The sequence below is a fragment of the Leuresthes tenuis genome, unplaced genomic scaffold (genome assembly GCF_036924035.1).
Source record: "Leuresthes tenuis unplaced genomic scaffold, fLeuTen1.0.hap1 SCAF_3, whole genome shotgun sequence".
Taxonomy (NCBI): Eukaryota; Metazoa; Chordata; class Actinopteri; order Atheriniformes; family Atherinopsidae; genus Leuresthes; species Leuresthes tenuis.
The window spans coordinates 8,672,861-8,689,107 of record NW_027325357.1 but is presented as its reverse complement, the minus strand read 5'-3'; the positions used below and the strand labels follow the sequence as shown (position 1 = coordinate 8,689,107).

Genomic DNA, 16,247 nt, shown 5'->3' with positions numbered 1-16,247 from the left:
CGTAGTGGAGTATCTAGCAGCTAAAAAGCCAGATATTCTCCTCAGGAGTCTGTGGAGAACAGCTGAAATGAATTGCCAGTAAATTACTGCTAATGTTGTATTTTTATTTTTTAAAGCGACTGTTGAGTGATGGTTTTGGCGTATCCACTTTTTAAAGTATTACAGTGAATCTGCCTAGACGTTGATTTATGAATGCTGTAAGTATTAAAATGCTGCTGCTGAGAATTTCAAGTTGGCAGCTGAGTGCAGTCTTTAGCCAGTGACAAAAGGTGTACAGTATGTGTGTTTGATACTGAGCTTGGCACAACATCACACATCAGGAAAAACACAATGTTTGTTTCTGCTCCTGGAGGGGAAAAAAACGAACAATCTTGAGTTAAGTCGTGATCAAATCGGAGCGCAGTTCGGAAAACAAACGTACTCAGAGGTTTGGTTTTTCTGCTGAGCGTTCAGTGATGCATCCTACTTTTGTTATTGAATAAAATCTTCATCATTCTGAAAATACTCGCGTTATTCTTGCTTTAGATTTTTACCCAAATCTAAAGACAAGCTGAGCGTGTGATGCAAGTTCAGTGTTTTAAAGATCAGCATAGTCAGCATACAGGTCCTTGTTTTAAATCCAGCATCACCACGTGAGCTCCTCCTCCGTGTTAGTGGCGTGCTCTCAGCCTGCAGGTGTCAGTGTGTTTGTCAGAAGTGTTATCCCTGTGATAGACTGACCTGAACAGAGTGTACTGCTGTGGGGGATGAGCATCACTCCGAATATTACATGCAAATAGAGAAAACAGATGGATATTTCTAATATTTTTCTACTTTAACAACAAAGAGCTGACCCAACCCTCATTAGTTTACTCAGTCAAGCATGTTTGAAGACTTACAGGCCTTATGTGAGGATCATTATCTTAGCTGACGTTTATATGTACAAAGCCTTGCAAGAGGGTTACGCTGGGTTGTAATTTCTGTTTGTAATCACTAACATTTCCCTTTAACTATAGAAAAGCTCTCAACAGATGGAGCTAGAGAGTTGCAATGCCCTGCAATTAGAGCCGAGACACTGGCATGATGTGCAGTGACTGGTTTTGAGCTTCCCTGGACTGTCAAATTTCTGTGTATCTCACACTCCCAGAGGACACGTTCGTGGCTCTGTGGTTTAGGAAATTTCTAGGCCATGGACAAAAAAGAAACAAATTTGTGGAGGGGTAATAGCCATATGCTTCACGACGTGGTTGACTGGAGAGAAAGCACTGCAAAGACAGTCCAAACTGTTACAGAGCGGTGCACAACATCAGATAACTTTTGAGAGCTGTCAGTCATGCATGCTGTAAATTGTGATCTTCAAAGAGACCCTGGTAGATTACATGCAATCTTCTGGCCTCTCTGAGGGCTGAATTCCATTAAATGTCCTATAAACATCTACTCTCCACATCAGTGAGACAGAAATAAAACCATGCTAATGCACATTTTATGCATATGTCGAGCAAAGGCAGATGCCCATGTGTCATCTTAAATCGGTGGAATTTTCATGAATATTCAATCTAGCCATGACGTGAAGCGCTGCCCTGGAGGGAATGAAGTGTAGTGGAGAAGTGTTCATTATCAGAGCACAGGAGTTGAGGAAATAATAAGAACTCCGGATTATAATGAGTCTTACAGGAGGACAGCGATCGTGAACATGCAACCCAGTTTTTGGAGAAAAATTAAGAATAAAAAAAACCTAACTAACCTATATATAGATATGTTTTTCAGTCTTGAAGGACTGCATTTGTCCAGGTGAAAAAAAGATGAGGGCAGGCAGCCGTTCACTATATGTTTACATCATTCTGGACTCATCTAACCTGTAAAAACTTTCTATTTACTACAGTTTATATTTTCAATACCTTCTTGTGTTTCTCAATTTAAAATCATGTTTAATTATATTATCATTTTCATCTATTTTAATCTGCAGCAAATATGCAGCAAAGATCCATCTATTCTAAAATCTATCAAACTTTAGTGTATCAACAGGGGGCCTGGGCCTTCCTGTTTCCTGAAACCTCCTCCAGCTACTCTTGAGGGACCCCCAGCCGTTCCCAGGTCAGCTGGAAGATATAATCCCTTCCACAGCACCTGGAGCATCCCCCGGGGCCTCTGCTCGGATAGCCTTGCTTGGTAGAGCTCTAAGGAGAAGCACCTTATCAGCTGTCTAAACATCAACTGGCTTCAGTCAATATGGAGGCTGCATTATAACCTTGTGAACTTAAATCTTATTCCTACTCTCTATTTATTCCTTCTGAGGAAAATGTCTATTTTTTGAATTTCTAAATGTTCCACAGTTACTGGTCAACTCTGCCATCTGGTCCTGAACAGATAAAACCGTATATGTCTTGTGAAATGGTGAGCTAAAAGCGGCTGTAAAGCTTAACGGAACTTCAAGCTGTCAAGTCGGGTGATGATTTTGTGTGGCTACTGGCTCAAAGTTACAACTTAAAATTCTGTTGAGGTTTGCTGCATCAGAGATCCAAGCTTTCCTGCCAGTTTTTCATTTTTACAGTGTAGTTCACGCTCACCTCTTTGATATTCCTGTCACAAGTGAACGCATTAATGTCACGAATATCAGAGCTCACAGGAGAGGCACTCAGGAAGCGATTCTCTGCAGCCCTGGACCCATCAGCAAGGCCATGCAGGAGAGAGGCTTAAGAAGGACTGCAGATTGATTAACTGTTTGTACCAAACACATTTGACTATGACTGACGTCTGGCCAGATTCGACCAGATTTACGCTCTCTGCAAGATTATTCAGACTCTGTATTCATGATGCTGCATCTTCTTTTTCTCCCAGCATGCAGTTAGCAGTCTTAGCACTCAACAGCCTTGGCTGAATAGAAAATGATAATCCCCTGACTAGCTATTCCTCTAAAGCCAATTGGTTCATAACTGCATGAACAGCAGAATGATGCTTGGGAGTACGGCAAGCAAGGATCATTGCACAGAGCTGGGTGGGCTATGGATTAAAAGAACAAGAGAGAAAGGAATCAGTCTAAGTCAAAGATTTTTGTAGACTCTTCCAATACCACCTGTCTCCCCGTTTCCCCTCTCTTTTGTCTTTCTCCCTATCACTTGTATCTCCTTTCCTTCTCCCTCTTGTCTCATTCTCTCCTGTCCTGCTACCAACACTACTCTGTAATTTAATCCATTTAGTCATGGCTCCAGATCAATATCCATTTTCTTTGGCCTTAGGGAGAGCTGGCTGAATATGCTTGTTCCAAACGGTGGTTGTGCTGGCCAGTAGGGGCCCCTACAGGCCTTTGTGCTGATACAGATGTATTACACCGCAGTATGTGAGACAACAAAACAAAGCTTACATTTAATCTCTCACTAACTTCCTCTATGAAAAATGAACTGACTTTTTATTGCACAGTTCACTGCTTACAGTCAAAGGCTTCTCTGTCGATCGTGAATTATTCTCTTCTGCCAGGTTGTTGTATTGAAAAGCTTAGCCAGTTAGCAGAAAAGTGACATCAAATCAAATTCAATTGAGGCTAATTTGATTAAAGGGTTCTTGCCAGTGACCAGGGAGATAGCTGAAATTATCATCAAATCTGCTCCCTCTTGGACTGATTTGCTGTCAGCACAATGTGGGAAGAGTGGTTAGTTTTACTTTACTGAGAGTGTCGCTGGTCACTCAGATAGGCCCTGCCAAGATGTCCTTGAGACCATTAGAAAAATGTAAAAATCTGACGATAAGAGTTTCTCATTCGCTGCCTTTGGATGAATTTTTTGTGTATTTATAACATTGTTAGTGGCCTAACTTCAGTATAAATGTTCTGAAACCTGCTTCGCAGCCACCAGCCAGTGGCCAGCTGTGCGCATTGTGGCCACTGACAGTGATTCTCCTTCACCTGCTCCGCTCTGTTGTGCATTACCATGTTTTATAGATAACCATGTTAAATATTAATCCATCAGCATTTGCATGCAAAGTATTCTGAACCTCAAATTTGAGTTTCATGAAGTCAAAAGAACAAGCAAACAATTTATGTCAAACTATCTGCTGACACAGTATTCATGTGAAACAGGAGAAAATGTTTCTAGAGATATTAGGATGTTTTATTTAGATTTAGATTTGAACTGAGAACTGAAACTCACCAAAAACATGTTATCCAGACACGCAGTTAAGTCAGCAGGTGAAAATCTAATTAGCAACAGAATAATCGTTCTATATTTGTAATTAGAATTAAGATTAAATCACAATTAAGAATAAATCAGACATTCACTGTATGACGTTTCAGCCTGCCGATTCGTCACATCCACAGGTGGCTGTTAAGACTCCTTTAAGATGTCTATATCGAGCAAATGTGTGAGCGTTACAGATCAGGATTCAGGATTTGATCCATTTATTGGTGAAATGATTTACAAATCTCAAAAAACGACATTTTATTCACAACGAACACAGAGAAAGTATCGAGTGGTGAAAATTAGACATTTTACATTTTGTGAAAAAATGTAACAATGACAACAAAAGGCTGTAAAAGTAAGCAGCATTAAACAGAAACAACTGGAGGAACATGTTGCAGCTAAACGGGTTAATTAGCAACAGGTCAGAAACATGACCAGGTATGTAAAGAGCACCTAGAGAGGCAGAGTCCCCCCAGCCTCGTGTTGTCCCTGTCCCAAATTCTCGAGATGTAAATATATAGAAGCTGTGCTGGGGCTTGTTTCAGTAATCAAGAATAAATTAAGCTCTGATAAAACATGAAAACTGAAACTATTTCAAAATGATGACCATATGATACAGTCAGATCGTTTTGTAGATAGACCGATAAACAAACTGATTATTAATTCTGCAAAGGAAATTATGGCATCAATGCTCAAATGAAAATGTATTAAAGTAACAGTGACAGAAAGGTAAATAACATTTACAATGTCATTGTTATGAAAGGAATTAGCAATAAAATGAAAAATAATTAATGTATTTACAGATAGTCGTGAGATTATATAGTTACGCACAGCTGCAGTGTAAAACAGCAAGAAAAAAAGAAAGAAAAGTATCTATAGGAGTTAAAAAGGTTGTAAGAATTTACAAATTTATGGTCCTAGTTTATACAGATGTGAAGTAAAACGGTGTATTATGACACAAACATGAGCCGTTGCATGATGAAATGTTACAAATGACTTTCTACAGTGTTCTTTATGACATGAGTCTGTTAGAGGATGTGGTCTGTTTTCTGTGTCACGGGGAAATGGGATGAAATGAACATGATGAAGAGCAGTCAAACAAATAGAGTTTGATTTACAGAATTATTAAAAAGACAATTGATGATAAATGTTTAATGTCCACTGTAAGACTGCAGTTTACATAGAGCAGATACATATTATTACATATATGTTAACATATTACATTTGAATGAATAAAATTAATCTAATCTTAGAAACAGAACCGAATCTGACTTTCATGACATATACCTCAGACATCATAAACATCTCTGAAGAGAAAAACTCATATATAAAAGCTGAAATAAATGAGAAACTCAAGCACAGAAGAAGGTTTTTGTTTTCCAAAAGTCTATATATAGAATAACTTTCCTTTATAAATCTTTAAAATAACCTCACCTTCATCTTAGGGGCTTGAATTTTTTATCAGGCGCCTCATAATCTCAAACATATGGTTCTTATCCATACATGCATATAAAAGTAGTTGCAAATTCGAGCTTTTATGAGTCTCCCTGGTTCAATGTTTATATGCTATCACAAGATTATCTTACCTTATCTCTTCATTTCGAAAACATATTTTCTTTCACCTCTACATTCTTCCTCGACATTTATCCAGTGTTTCCATTTTACCTGAACCTTTATTCATCATCTTACCTGTAATTGCCTTTCTCATACATTTGCTTAGTTTTTGCTCACACACCGAGGGGCCTCACCTTGAACTTGATTGATTAATATTGAGCATTACAGGTTTCATTGTTTTAACTTCGGTCTTTATTTGTGCCTTGTACTTTTACTCATGCTTTTATTTGTGTTTTGTACTTTTATCTTTTCTATATACATTTTATTTATTTTACTCTAACATATTTTTATTCCTCGGTTAAATACTTTGGTCACTGGTTGCTGTTTTTACGTAAACTTGGCTTTTCTCATATTTTATTCAGAAACGGACACATGACAAGAACAATAAAACAAGGCAAGGTACTGTATCTGCAGTACTGTAAAAAGCATAAATTATAAAGCTTATTTTTTCTTGTGGCAACTGCTTGTTGTCTTATTATTTATATGTATTGTGGGCATAAACAACAAAGTCTCCACAGCCCCGCACACACTGTTTCCTTTGGGGTCCTTGTGTTGCCACTGTGGACAGAAAATTAAGCCAACAGGGGCAGCCCACTGTTTGTCCCACTACTGGCATGAAATAAGGAGCAGATGTGGGCCCGATAGTGTGAAGCCCTGATCATGTATAAGTGGGACAACCCAAAGCGTGGGCTGAAAGTAGAAACTAGTACAATGGGCTCCTGGTGGGGCCCCACAGTATACCTTCTGGGTTAGGTATGGCTTGTTTATTGCCCATTGGGACATTTCTCTTTTCCACAAAGTAATTTGAAAGTCACCCAACTTAGAATATACCCCATGGATATCTATTTTGTGTGTATGAATTGTGTGAATGACTAATAGATTCATGAGCATGTTTATTGATTGATTTTTTTCTCTCTGCTTACAAGAACTGAGCTTTGTTGCATTCGGCCATTACAAACTCTCCCAAAAGACACTCAAACCCTTCTGAACTAAAAGTCTGTTGCAAACTAAAAGTGCAGTAGCCATCCTGTGCACCTCACCTGTACACAGTTCTTTGTCAGAGTTGTCTTTGCAATCAAGTGTCTACCTGGTTATCTGCCATACAGAAAATTGAATTTGCACCAGAGGTGAAATAAAAAAACAACAACATCTCACTCATGCATGTAATAATGTTTGATATGAGAACTGGGCTCTGTTAAATGAGCAAAATCTGTCTTTAAGTAAACACAACACTTCTATCCACTCTGGTCTATTGCTCTGTCATTGATTTTTTTCTTTATTTAGTCAAAGATTTGAGTTATTTTGTCAGCTTCCTGCTTGATAACACTCTATTTGTTTTTATCCATTCAAACAGAAAAATCCTTGAGATTTTATTTCCACTCGGAGAGCGCTCATGTTGTGAAGCCACTCTTTTCTGAGCAGATGATAATTCACACATTACAGATTACTGACAGAGCTTTTCATATTTCATACACACCAAACAATAGGAATGTGCTGAATTGAAGTCTGAAGAAACATTCCCTGTGAGGTCATCTTTTAATTCTGAAAACATCATTCGGACAGAAGGCTAGTCTGACCATTTGAATACTGTCTCTTTTTACTCCAGCAACAAGTAACATTGCTTCTAAAAATGTGCTCAATAGAGAGTCAGGGGCAGAGTCTATTTTTATGGGAGAGGATTCTTCCTCTTAAAGTCTTTTAAGTTCAGAAGTTAAAAAGGCTATAAGCTTCAGGTAGGCACTAGGTATCTAAAGATGAAGTCAGATTTAGACATGGCAATAAACATTTTCAGGCTAGGTTTAGGCCAGTTTTGTGCAACAAACAGCTCAATGTGTTGGTAAAAAAGCACTCCTATCTGGGGTTTTTTGTGGCTCAAGGATGTCTAAACTCCTCTTTTATAAATGGATTTCTCTTCAGCTATGAACAGTGATTAATGTCTTCATTCTCAACTTGTGTTCTTAATCTGTGTTAAAGCAATGGCTCATAATGGAAATAGATCGTCTTACACTTCCCTGAGAATGAATTTCATGACTCACAGCTGAATATATTGAGCATGTCTGATTGATTCATGACTGCCAATATCGTCACTATCATTTAGACGTACATCTCCAGTACCGGCTGGATATGGAGCTTATCAAGGGCAGCTATTATGGTGGTGTTGCACTGGAAGTGACCTGGCTGTGAACGTCAGCATTATCTATAGAGTAATTACCCTGCCTTCTCTTCTCTGTTCTATTTGCTCTCCTCTGCATCCTCCTCTATGTATCACCTCTTTTTTCCCTCGGTCCCTTTGTCCCCTCTGTCCTCTAAAAGGGATATTTTGGGTTCTTTTGAAGTGGGGTTGTGTGAAGTATTTATGAGTAGTCAGTGTCTTACCTGCAGTACACAGCGGTCAGAGTGCTCTCAGTTTGGAGCTTTTGAAACAAGTCCTGGAGCACATGCCAGACTAACAAAGCAGCTCAGAAAGAGGCCACAAGAAGAGCAAATTTTTTGACATCCCAAAAAACTACTATGTGAGAGCTACACTGTGGATGTTTGCACTGTCTTACTTCTGCATTGTACAATTTTTTTACTTTGTCACAACATTTTTTTTAACTGCAGATAGCATCACATATTACCCCTTTTTCAGGACCTTTGGCATCAAAAGCAAAGCATTGTAAAGATAGTGGTAAATATAGTGTATCATGTATCACAATCCAGAATGTTGTATTAATGCTGAGAAGCACGGTGTTTCAAACCAAACCAAGATCCTTTACTAGACTTAACCAAAAGGTTTAGGTGCATAAACCTGACCAGACTGAGAGTGTAAATACAAGAACAAGTATGAGCCCCTTGTTCTTTTTGTGCCAGTTCATGGCGTCACTTCTCTATCGAGATGTTTATTTTGTCGTTACACTTTCTCAACCACAGAACTTCCTTGTAGCAATATGGTGTATGGTTTGTACCAACACAGTCTGGGATACAACACCATGTCACATTATGCAGAGCCAGTCCATGTAACTGTGTTGTGCAAAAGGGACGTGGTGTAAAAGTCCACGGTATATGATTCACTTCGACTGCTATCACATTCTTCACAAGATGGTGCCAATGTCCCAGCATATGACACAGTGTGACGTATCTTCATGTTTTTTTATATGCTTGTTTTGACTGGAGGACTTTTTGGCTCTTGCTGCCATCTTCTGCAGGTAAGACAACTCATAAATACTTTACACAACCCCACTTTAAAAAAATAATTCAACAAATAAATTGTTATATCCTTTTAATTGCCCTCTCCTTCATTCTATTAGATCCTGCTTTATATAAGATACAGTGACTTGCTAGCTATTACATTTAGTTAAATTTCAGAAAAGTGGTTATTTTTTATTATTTCATATGTTAGATATTCAAATATTCTGTAACTGTAATCAAACACATTGTGCTGTTCTTATTGTTTTCACTGAGAGCATCAAAGAGGGCTTGAACCTAAACCAGGATGCTTTGTGTGCCTCTGGCTTCAACACGGAAATGTACCTCTACATGCTGCATACAGATACATATGCAGCCATAAACGGAGGTGCACACGTCTCCCATACATGAAGACGCCGCAGGTGAACACACCTGTGTGTGCACGATCGTTTCTGACTTTGATCCTGATCTTTCTAGCATGTTAAATTTGTTGGTTGATTTAATCTTCTGCGTCTGGCAGCATTTGTTGTGGCATGTGACACCACACAGCATGATGGAAGAATAAGCTCTCCCTTATCACACCAAACCAAAAATATATTTTCCTTTTAAAGAGGAAGCGTTAAGAAAATGCTCAAATAGCATGACTGATGAACAGCTTTTGAGGGTAGGAATTCATGACAGAAATGTTTAAGCTCCCTGTTTCAATTTGATAGCTGTTTGTTACATTGCCAAAACAAAGTATCTATCACTGTACTTCCTAAACTTTTTCTAGATTTGAGATAAAATAGAAGTTGATTTTTGTTTAGGTTTGTTAACTAACAGAGTATTTAAATGGGATCACGATTGCTTTGCCAATATTTGAAAACCCAAAGTACCAGAGATATCTAAATTTTCTCTGAATCCCAAATGTCACTTTAAAGTTTATATTCTTTAAAGTGAATATTCACATGTAGGATTTTCCTGTTGGTACTCGAGTAGGAGTAAGAAGACAAACTGGTGCTACAGAAATACATTAAATAACAATCTAGATCTATTTCTTACTGCATGTAATATGCTCAAAATTATGTGCTGCCATCATGGTGAATTTTCAGTTTTGGATCATCTTTAGATCACGTTTCTGTCATCATTACCAAGTTTTTCAGCAAAAAAACATGCCTGATATCATTATTAGTTATTTAACTTTTTTGTGTGTGTCATTTAAACGCTTTCGCTATTAATGCAATACAGTATTACTGTCACGGTTCGGTAGGAGGCGAGGAAGGAGGACCCAGGTGCAGTCACGGAGCAGGAGCCAGGGGGAAAAAATTATTTGAAAACTACTTTTTTTTAAAGCGCAGCAAACCCCAGAAAAACACCAAAAAATCAAACATGGAAAAAACTAAATCAAAATGTAGAATTATTAACACTGATTGACCAAAACGGACACAAGAAAGTCGCACGAGGGAGCGTAACAGGATAAATGAAGTTGATGACTAGACTGGAGAGAGACTGAGGAAGTGAGTGAGGAAATGGCATAATTCAAAAAACAGTATAACTGTATTTCCTGAAACTGCATAAAATATCATTGTTTAGTGTCTGGTGACGTGACTTTTTCTATTATTTTTTCACATACATTAACACAAATTAATAACTGCATATATGAGTGCAGTCTCATGGCAGGTCATAGGACTGTCATAAAAGCAGCTATTTAATAGTTCTGACAAATTAAAAAGGTTGGAGATATGTTGGTAGAGCTACACACGACTGTCATCCAGTAACCTGTCTTATCTTCAACCCAGAGCTTTTTATTTTTCTGTTCCCAGTATTTGTAGAACATTTTGAGTCAATACAATTCTGATGCTGAAGTGAAAATTTTCTCCTGAAGAAGAATGTCAGATAATCACAAAAATGTTACTCATCAACTGGAAACCATGCAGCTGTGCTCCATATGTAATAGATACATTGGGAAATCGCTAAGCCATGCCATCATTCTGGTTAAGATGCCAGAAAACCAACCTACATTGGTGGAGAATTATCAGATCCTTTCTCTACAGTAAACTCATGTCAATTTTCCCAAAAGCAATGGATTTTTCAGGTACTATTGATTAGACAGTGTGAGGAAATTCACAGAATAACCCAGAGAGACTAGCAACTAAGCCCAGTTAGAAGCTGAGAAAAGATTGCTTATCTACCCTCCAGTCTCTTTTTTTCTCTATTCCTTCCTTAAAGCTGACGGATATCCAGCACTACGTCTTCACTCAGCCGTGTATGTTTGCCCTCCCATTTCCCTGCTGAGAGGTCAGCTCTGTTCGTGTCTGTTGGAAAGCTTCCACAAGAGCTACATCTTTAGCCATACTGAGCTAACAGCAGGTAGTTTGGCTGTTGCTGCTGTTTGAAGTGATTCATTTCATCCCTTAACTTTGAAGAGTCTTATACAATGAAGAAATATTTGAGTGTAGCTTGAAAGCGAGTCACCAAATTAGTATACACATTATTTCACAATCTGTATACGTTGCGTTGTGTTCTTTTTTAGTCTTTTTATATAACAAACTTGTTTTGGGGATGGCCTCCTGGCTGTTTCAGGGAACAAACGACCTCGAAGGTTAACATCAGAATTTTTTTTTCTGTGAATCTCGGGTTAATGTCCTGTGATACTCTCAAAGGGGAACAAACAAACAGAGCTCTGTCCTTCGGGTCTAAGTATACAGACATTTAGAGAATTTTACAGCACATATTATGATGACCATGAAAGGCTGAAGGCAACTCTGTTTAAAAGCGTATCTGAAGGTAATAGTTTCCGGTAAACTTTAATAAATCTTTACCCAGTGGTCTCATTCTCTGTCTCTGCAATGCTCGCTGATTAGATGGGAACTGCAAGGCACCAAATTGCATAGAAGCATAATGATTTACTGGCTGGATTGAGAGAAAAGTGGTAATAGAACTTTTGCAGCGTGATTGAAAATGTCAATTGTGGACCTGGGGACTCATATAGCAGGTGGAAAGAACATCACAGACACGCACAGGAATCCTAAAAGGGCGTCCAAGTGTCAGCGAGCACAAACAATTTAGCAGCACAAAACCCTCATGGACAGACACAAAATCCTGTTCACATGAAATTATCGCGCTCCAGTGTAAGTGTTTACTGTATGAGGAGCCTCTCTGTGACTTGCACAGTGAGCATGTCGGTGTAAAGAAGAGTGTTCATGAGTCACCACTGTCTTTAGCCTGAGGCTCAGCATCCAGCCAACTGAAGGACGGGATTTGTGTTTTATTTTAGTCTCTCTAATATGCCGTGAAGACACCATTATCTCGAACATGTTGTATTCCAGAGCTCCTATTCTTTAAAATGCCACAGAAGATGTCGATGACTTAAACAGTTTCATCCTCATCAGTGTAATTGAGATTATTAGATGTGTCTTTTTGTCTTTGCCAGCCTAAGCAGTGTGTGGCTGAATGCGTTGTCCTTGGTGAGTGAAGGATGTTATCTTTTCTGTCATGCATACACCAGCCTCCCATAGAGAAGGGGTGAGCTTGCAAGGAACTTGGCTGATTCAGGGCATGGGGAATACAAAGCTCTGTGTACGGCAAAAGTTGTCTGTGAATACTAAGGATGTCTCACAAGGGACCCTTTTGTCAGTGTCAGGTCCCTTTGAGGAGAGTCATAAATAGCACGGAGTGTGTGAGATCTTATTCACTATCTTGCCATACCAAAAAGATTATTTATCTTGATTTTTTTAAACCTCTGTTGATCCCATTAACCTTATTCCACCAAGTCACTGAATTGTTAAAAATCACTGGTTGTTAAAAATATGAATATGCAAAGTTGAGGTTTTAAGGAGTGATATCAACAATAAAGTCAACGATCAGCAATGACACTTGTATTCATTGTATGGTGTGGTTTTGCTGGGATCATCTGATTGTCTGAAGTTTTCTGATGACTTTGAAAAACAGATGCTTAATACAGTCACCTGCTTGGTTTGTTGGCATGTTGCTTTGCTTTTCCAAAACAGCGTCTATGGAAGACTTCCCAGATGGTCCTGGGAAACAAAACAAATCTGACAAATCAGGTTTCCAAGATGCTTTGAACAAAGGAATACACAACCAACAGACATAACATTAAAGTCAACTGCCTAATGTTGTGTAAGTCATCCCACAAAGATTGACATATAAAATATCATTGTTGTTCCATAAAGACCTAAAACACTACTTATTCCACATAAACTATATAATGAGAAAACAAATTCCCTTTTCGTGACCTCAGTCTCCAACACACACACTGGCAGACACACAGAGACAGGAAAAGAGGAATCTCCCTCCTTTAAAACGGAGCAGCTACCCAGTGCATCAGTAACCTGATTACCCCAGCTGTCACTCTGAATGTGGCCAGGCTTTGGGATCCACCCGTTCTTTGATCGTCACTTCGAGATAAAACCAGTTCTCCTGAAGATTGGAAACAACCTCAGACCAGGACAGACACAAACACATGGAAAGTGAAAGAACCGGCATTTAAACTCGGCAGGTAAGAGAATGTGGCGATGAAGACTTTTTTTTGTCATCTTTATTTCGACTATTTTTCAGTTATTAGGCATTTGGGTAAATTTTAGACAATTAAAGATACATTTCAGAGTATGTGTATGACTGAGTTTAGAGCTGTGTGCCTGTAAGTCCAGCATTTTTGCACATACATACAAGAATGCCTGTATTCTTGTTCCATCTAATCCTGGTTTACCGTCTCACTTTTCTCTGGAACTGTTCATTGTTAGGCTTTCTATGACCACACAAGATAACTGGCCTGACAGTAGATAGGATAAAGTGTAGGAGTTTCAAAGAAGGCAGCTAGTCACAGAGGGGAGGGTAACAGGATACAACTAGTGGGTGGACCTTAGTTATTGTTTCCGTGCACAACAAGTGTCTCACTTATATGCTGTCTTTCCCTCAAACAGGAGAACTTTGTATGATTTTGAGCCTGTGTCTGCACAGGAAGTCTAAGAGTCTACAATACTTATATCTCATTAATCTGTGCTTTTCAGCTGGCTTTACACGACCAGAGGTTTAAACACTCCACAAAGACTCTGGAACACTGTTTGAAGTAATTGAAAAAATCAGGATACCGCAGGAAACTGGAGACACTGGGCTGCATTTAGCAGCTTCAAAACAATGGCAGAGTGCACGCCGGATACCGACCCCACCAAGGTGATCCAAAATCCAAAGGATGACGTGCAGGATTTGAGCAAAGTTTCAACAGAGTCTGCATCAGCAGCAGTGGTGAAAGAGAGACCTGTAGACCTGGGGCTGTTTCGAAGCTTGTCCAAGTCTGACTCTGACTTGCTATCGTCGCCGATCGGAGAGGAGGATGGATGTCTGGCAAACCGCAGTGGGTCGGTGTCTAACTGCAGCTATGCGCAGCTGTCCGTGGATCATATGCCTTCCTTTGCCTCTGAATGGGATGAGGTAATATACTAGCTGTAGTGGTTGGAAACAAGCAGGAGGGTGTAGAGGACAGAGGGAGTGGCACTTTGGAGTGTGTTCATGTTGTTAAGAGAAAGTGAGTTAGCGAGTGGGAATGAGTAAGAAAAGAAGAGCAATAAGAGAGGAAACACAGGATTATTGAGGAAAACACAGCACATTTCATGAGAGAGGAAGGAAGAGAGGGAGAGCAGAGGCAGCAGTAGGACCGGGAGTCCAGCAGAAGCAGTAATAGAGTAACTTTACTCAGGATGTTGGCGGAGAATGCCTGTGGGCGAGTGCTTGAATGCATGAATGGCTTGATCACTTGCACCGACCTCCCTGTAGCAGCTCTGGCATCCAAGACTAATTGGGCTTGTGCTGTCATTCCACATCCACTCAGTACATGTCTCAGGGGCCGACCCACGCTTCCACTGTCTCATCCTGCTCTCTTCTGGCTCCTTTGCTCCGTCTTGCACCATCGACTTTCTGCCCACTGTGAGCAATCCTTCACCCCGCCTTATACCCCAAAAAGACCTTTAATTGGGATTTGTTTTCAGCACTTTGGAGCATCAATTCAATGTACTCTGAAGCAGTGCAAAGACGCTGAAATTAACTTATAGTAACTTATAACGATGGCTGATGACTGATAATGTATTTTTCTATATCACACAATTTAAAAGCTAAAGAGTGTGTGGCAGAATGAAACATTTTTGACGTGTTTTACCCAGTGTTTTATTCCCATCACAATGGTAACACTTGTTTAACTTTAATCAGATTACCAGTTTCTCTATTAGATCTACCTTGGTGCTGATGTTATTACTCCAATTCGACTTGAAGCAGATATATGCACTGGCAATGTGAAGTGGGTGGGCAGCAAGTTACACTAACCTTATCTCTGAGGCAACTACCAATGGCTGCAGAGGATATCTTTGACTGATCCCACACAGTTGGGTTGGGAATTACGCCATGCATGTAACTTAGAAAGCTATAGCCTGGAATGTCCATGTTACACTGCCATGTTTGTACAGTAGCCCAGAACAGACAAAGCAGACAAGAACTCTACAATGGGCATTTTAAGCCTTTTCCCCGTTTTTAGGAGCCAACATGACTACATGTTTATTGTATATTCAAAAAAAAAAAATCCTAATAAAACAAACAACGGATCAAGAACTCTTTAGATTCTACTCCCTGTCATACATTGGTAATTGTTTGTTTTAGCAGCTTTTGCAAAAGTCTTAAGTAACCCCTCATGTCTTTGTATATTAGTGCAGAAATTTATTGAAACCTGCAGGCAAAAATATGAATAGAGTACATAAGGTAAAAACAGTGTCCGTACAATTTTAACGAGCCAAAAGTCAATATTTGGTATGAGCACCTTTATTCTTCAACCCAGCCTGAACCCTTTTAGACAAGCTTTCTTGTCCTTTCTTTAAGTAGTCTTCTTAGCTCTTCTTTGGATGTTGGCTGCTTCAATAATGTTGAGGGCTTTGGGGGGGATTCATCACTTCATAAGACTTGTTGCCACTGATTTTCAGTCCCCTTCTTGTGTCATTTGGCATACCGCAGCTTTTCCTCCCTGTTTCCCTTCATTAACAATGGCTTCTTGACAGCCAGAGGTACAAGGTACAAGAACGGGACTGAAAATGAGTGAAAAAGCTGACATTTTTTTGAAAGACCTTCAGAAAGTCTGGAGAGCGATTGTTCAGGAACACTCTACAAGACTGCAGAACAGTCTGGCTGCTTGGAAGCAAAATATAAAGAAATGAGTGAAGGTTCAAGACATTTGCACTGTGCTGTATATCACACACCAAACATTTCTAGAAGTGTGCACAGATGGAGTAAATCTAAGCTAAATCTTGCTATTAGAAACAGTGAGACAACAATTAGAAA

The 16,247-nt window shown here is 39.3% G+C and overlaps 1 protein-coding gene across 5 annotated transcripts in view; it reads left to right on the top strand.

Moving 5' to 3' along the window:
* The first annotated feature begins 13,843 nt into the window (after nt 1–13,843).
* anks1ab (ankyrin repeat and sterile alpha motif domain containing 1Ab) overlaps nt 13,844–16,247 on the top strand; it is a 41,639-nt gene continuing 39,235 nt past the window's right edge. For 2 of the 5 annotated variants that reach the window (XR_011915172.1, XM_072381676.1), the window contains exon 1: nt 13,865–14,360. Coding sequence is in view for 4 of the 5 variants with exons in the window: in XM_072381676.1 (XP_072237777.1) it covers nt 14,067–14,360 (294 nt within the window). In the remaining variant the exon portion in view is untranslated. Of the gene's footprint in view, nt 14,361–16,247 lie in introns of all 5 variants that reach the window. The other 3 variants (XM_072381675.1, XM_072381677.1, XM_072381678.1) reach the window with 3 other exon arrangements.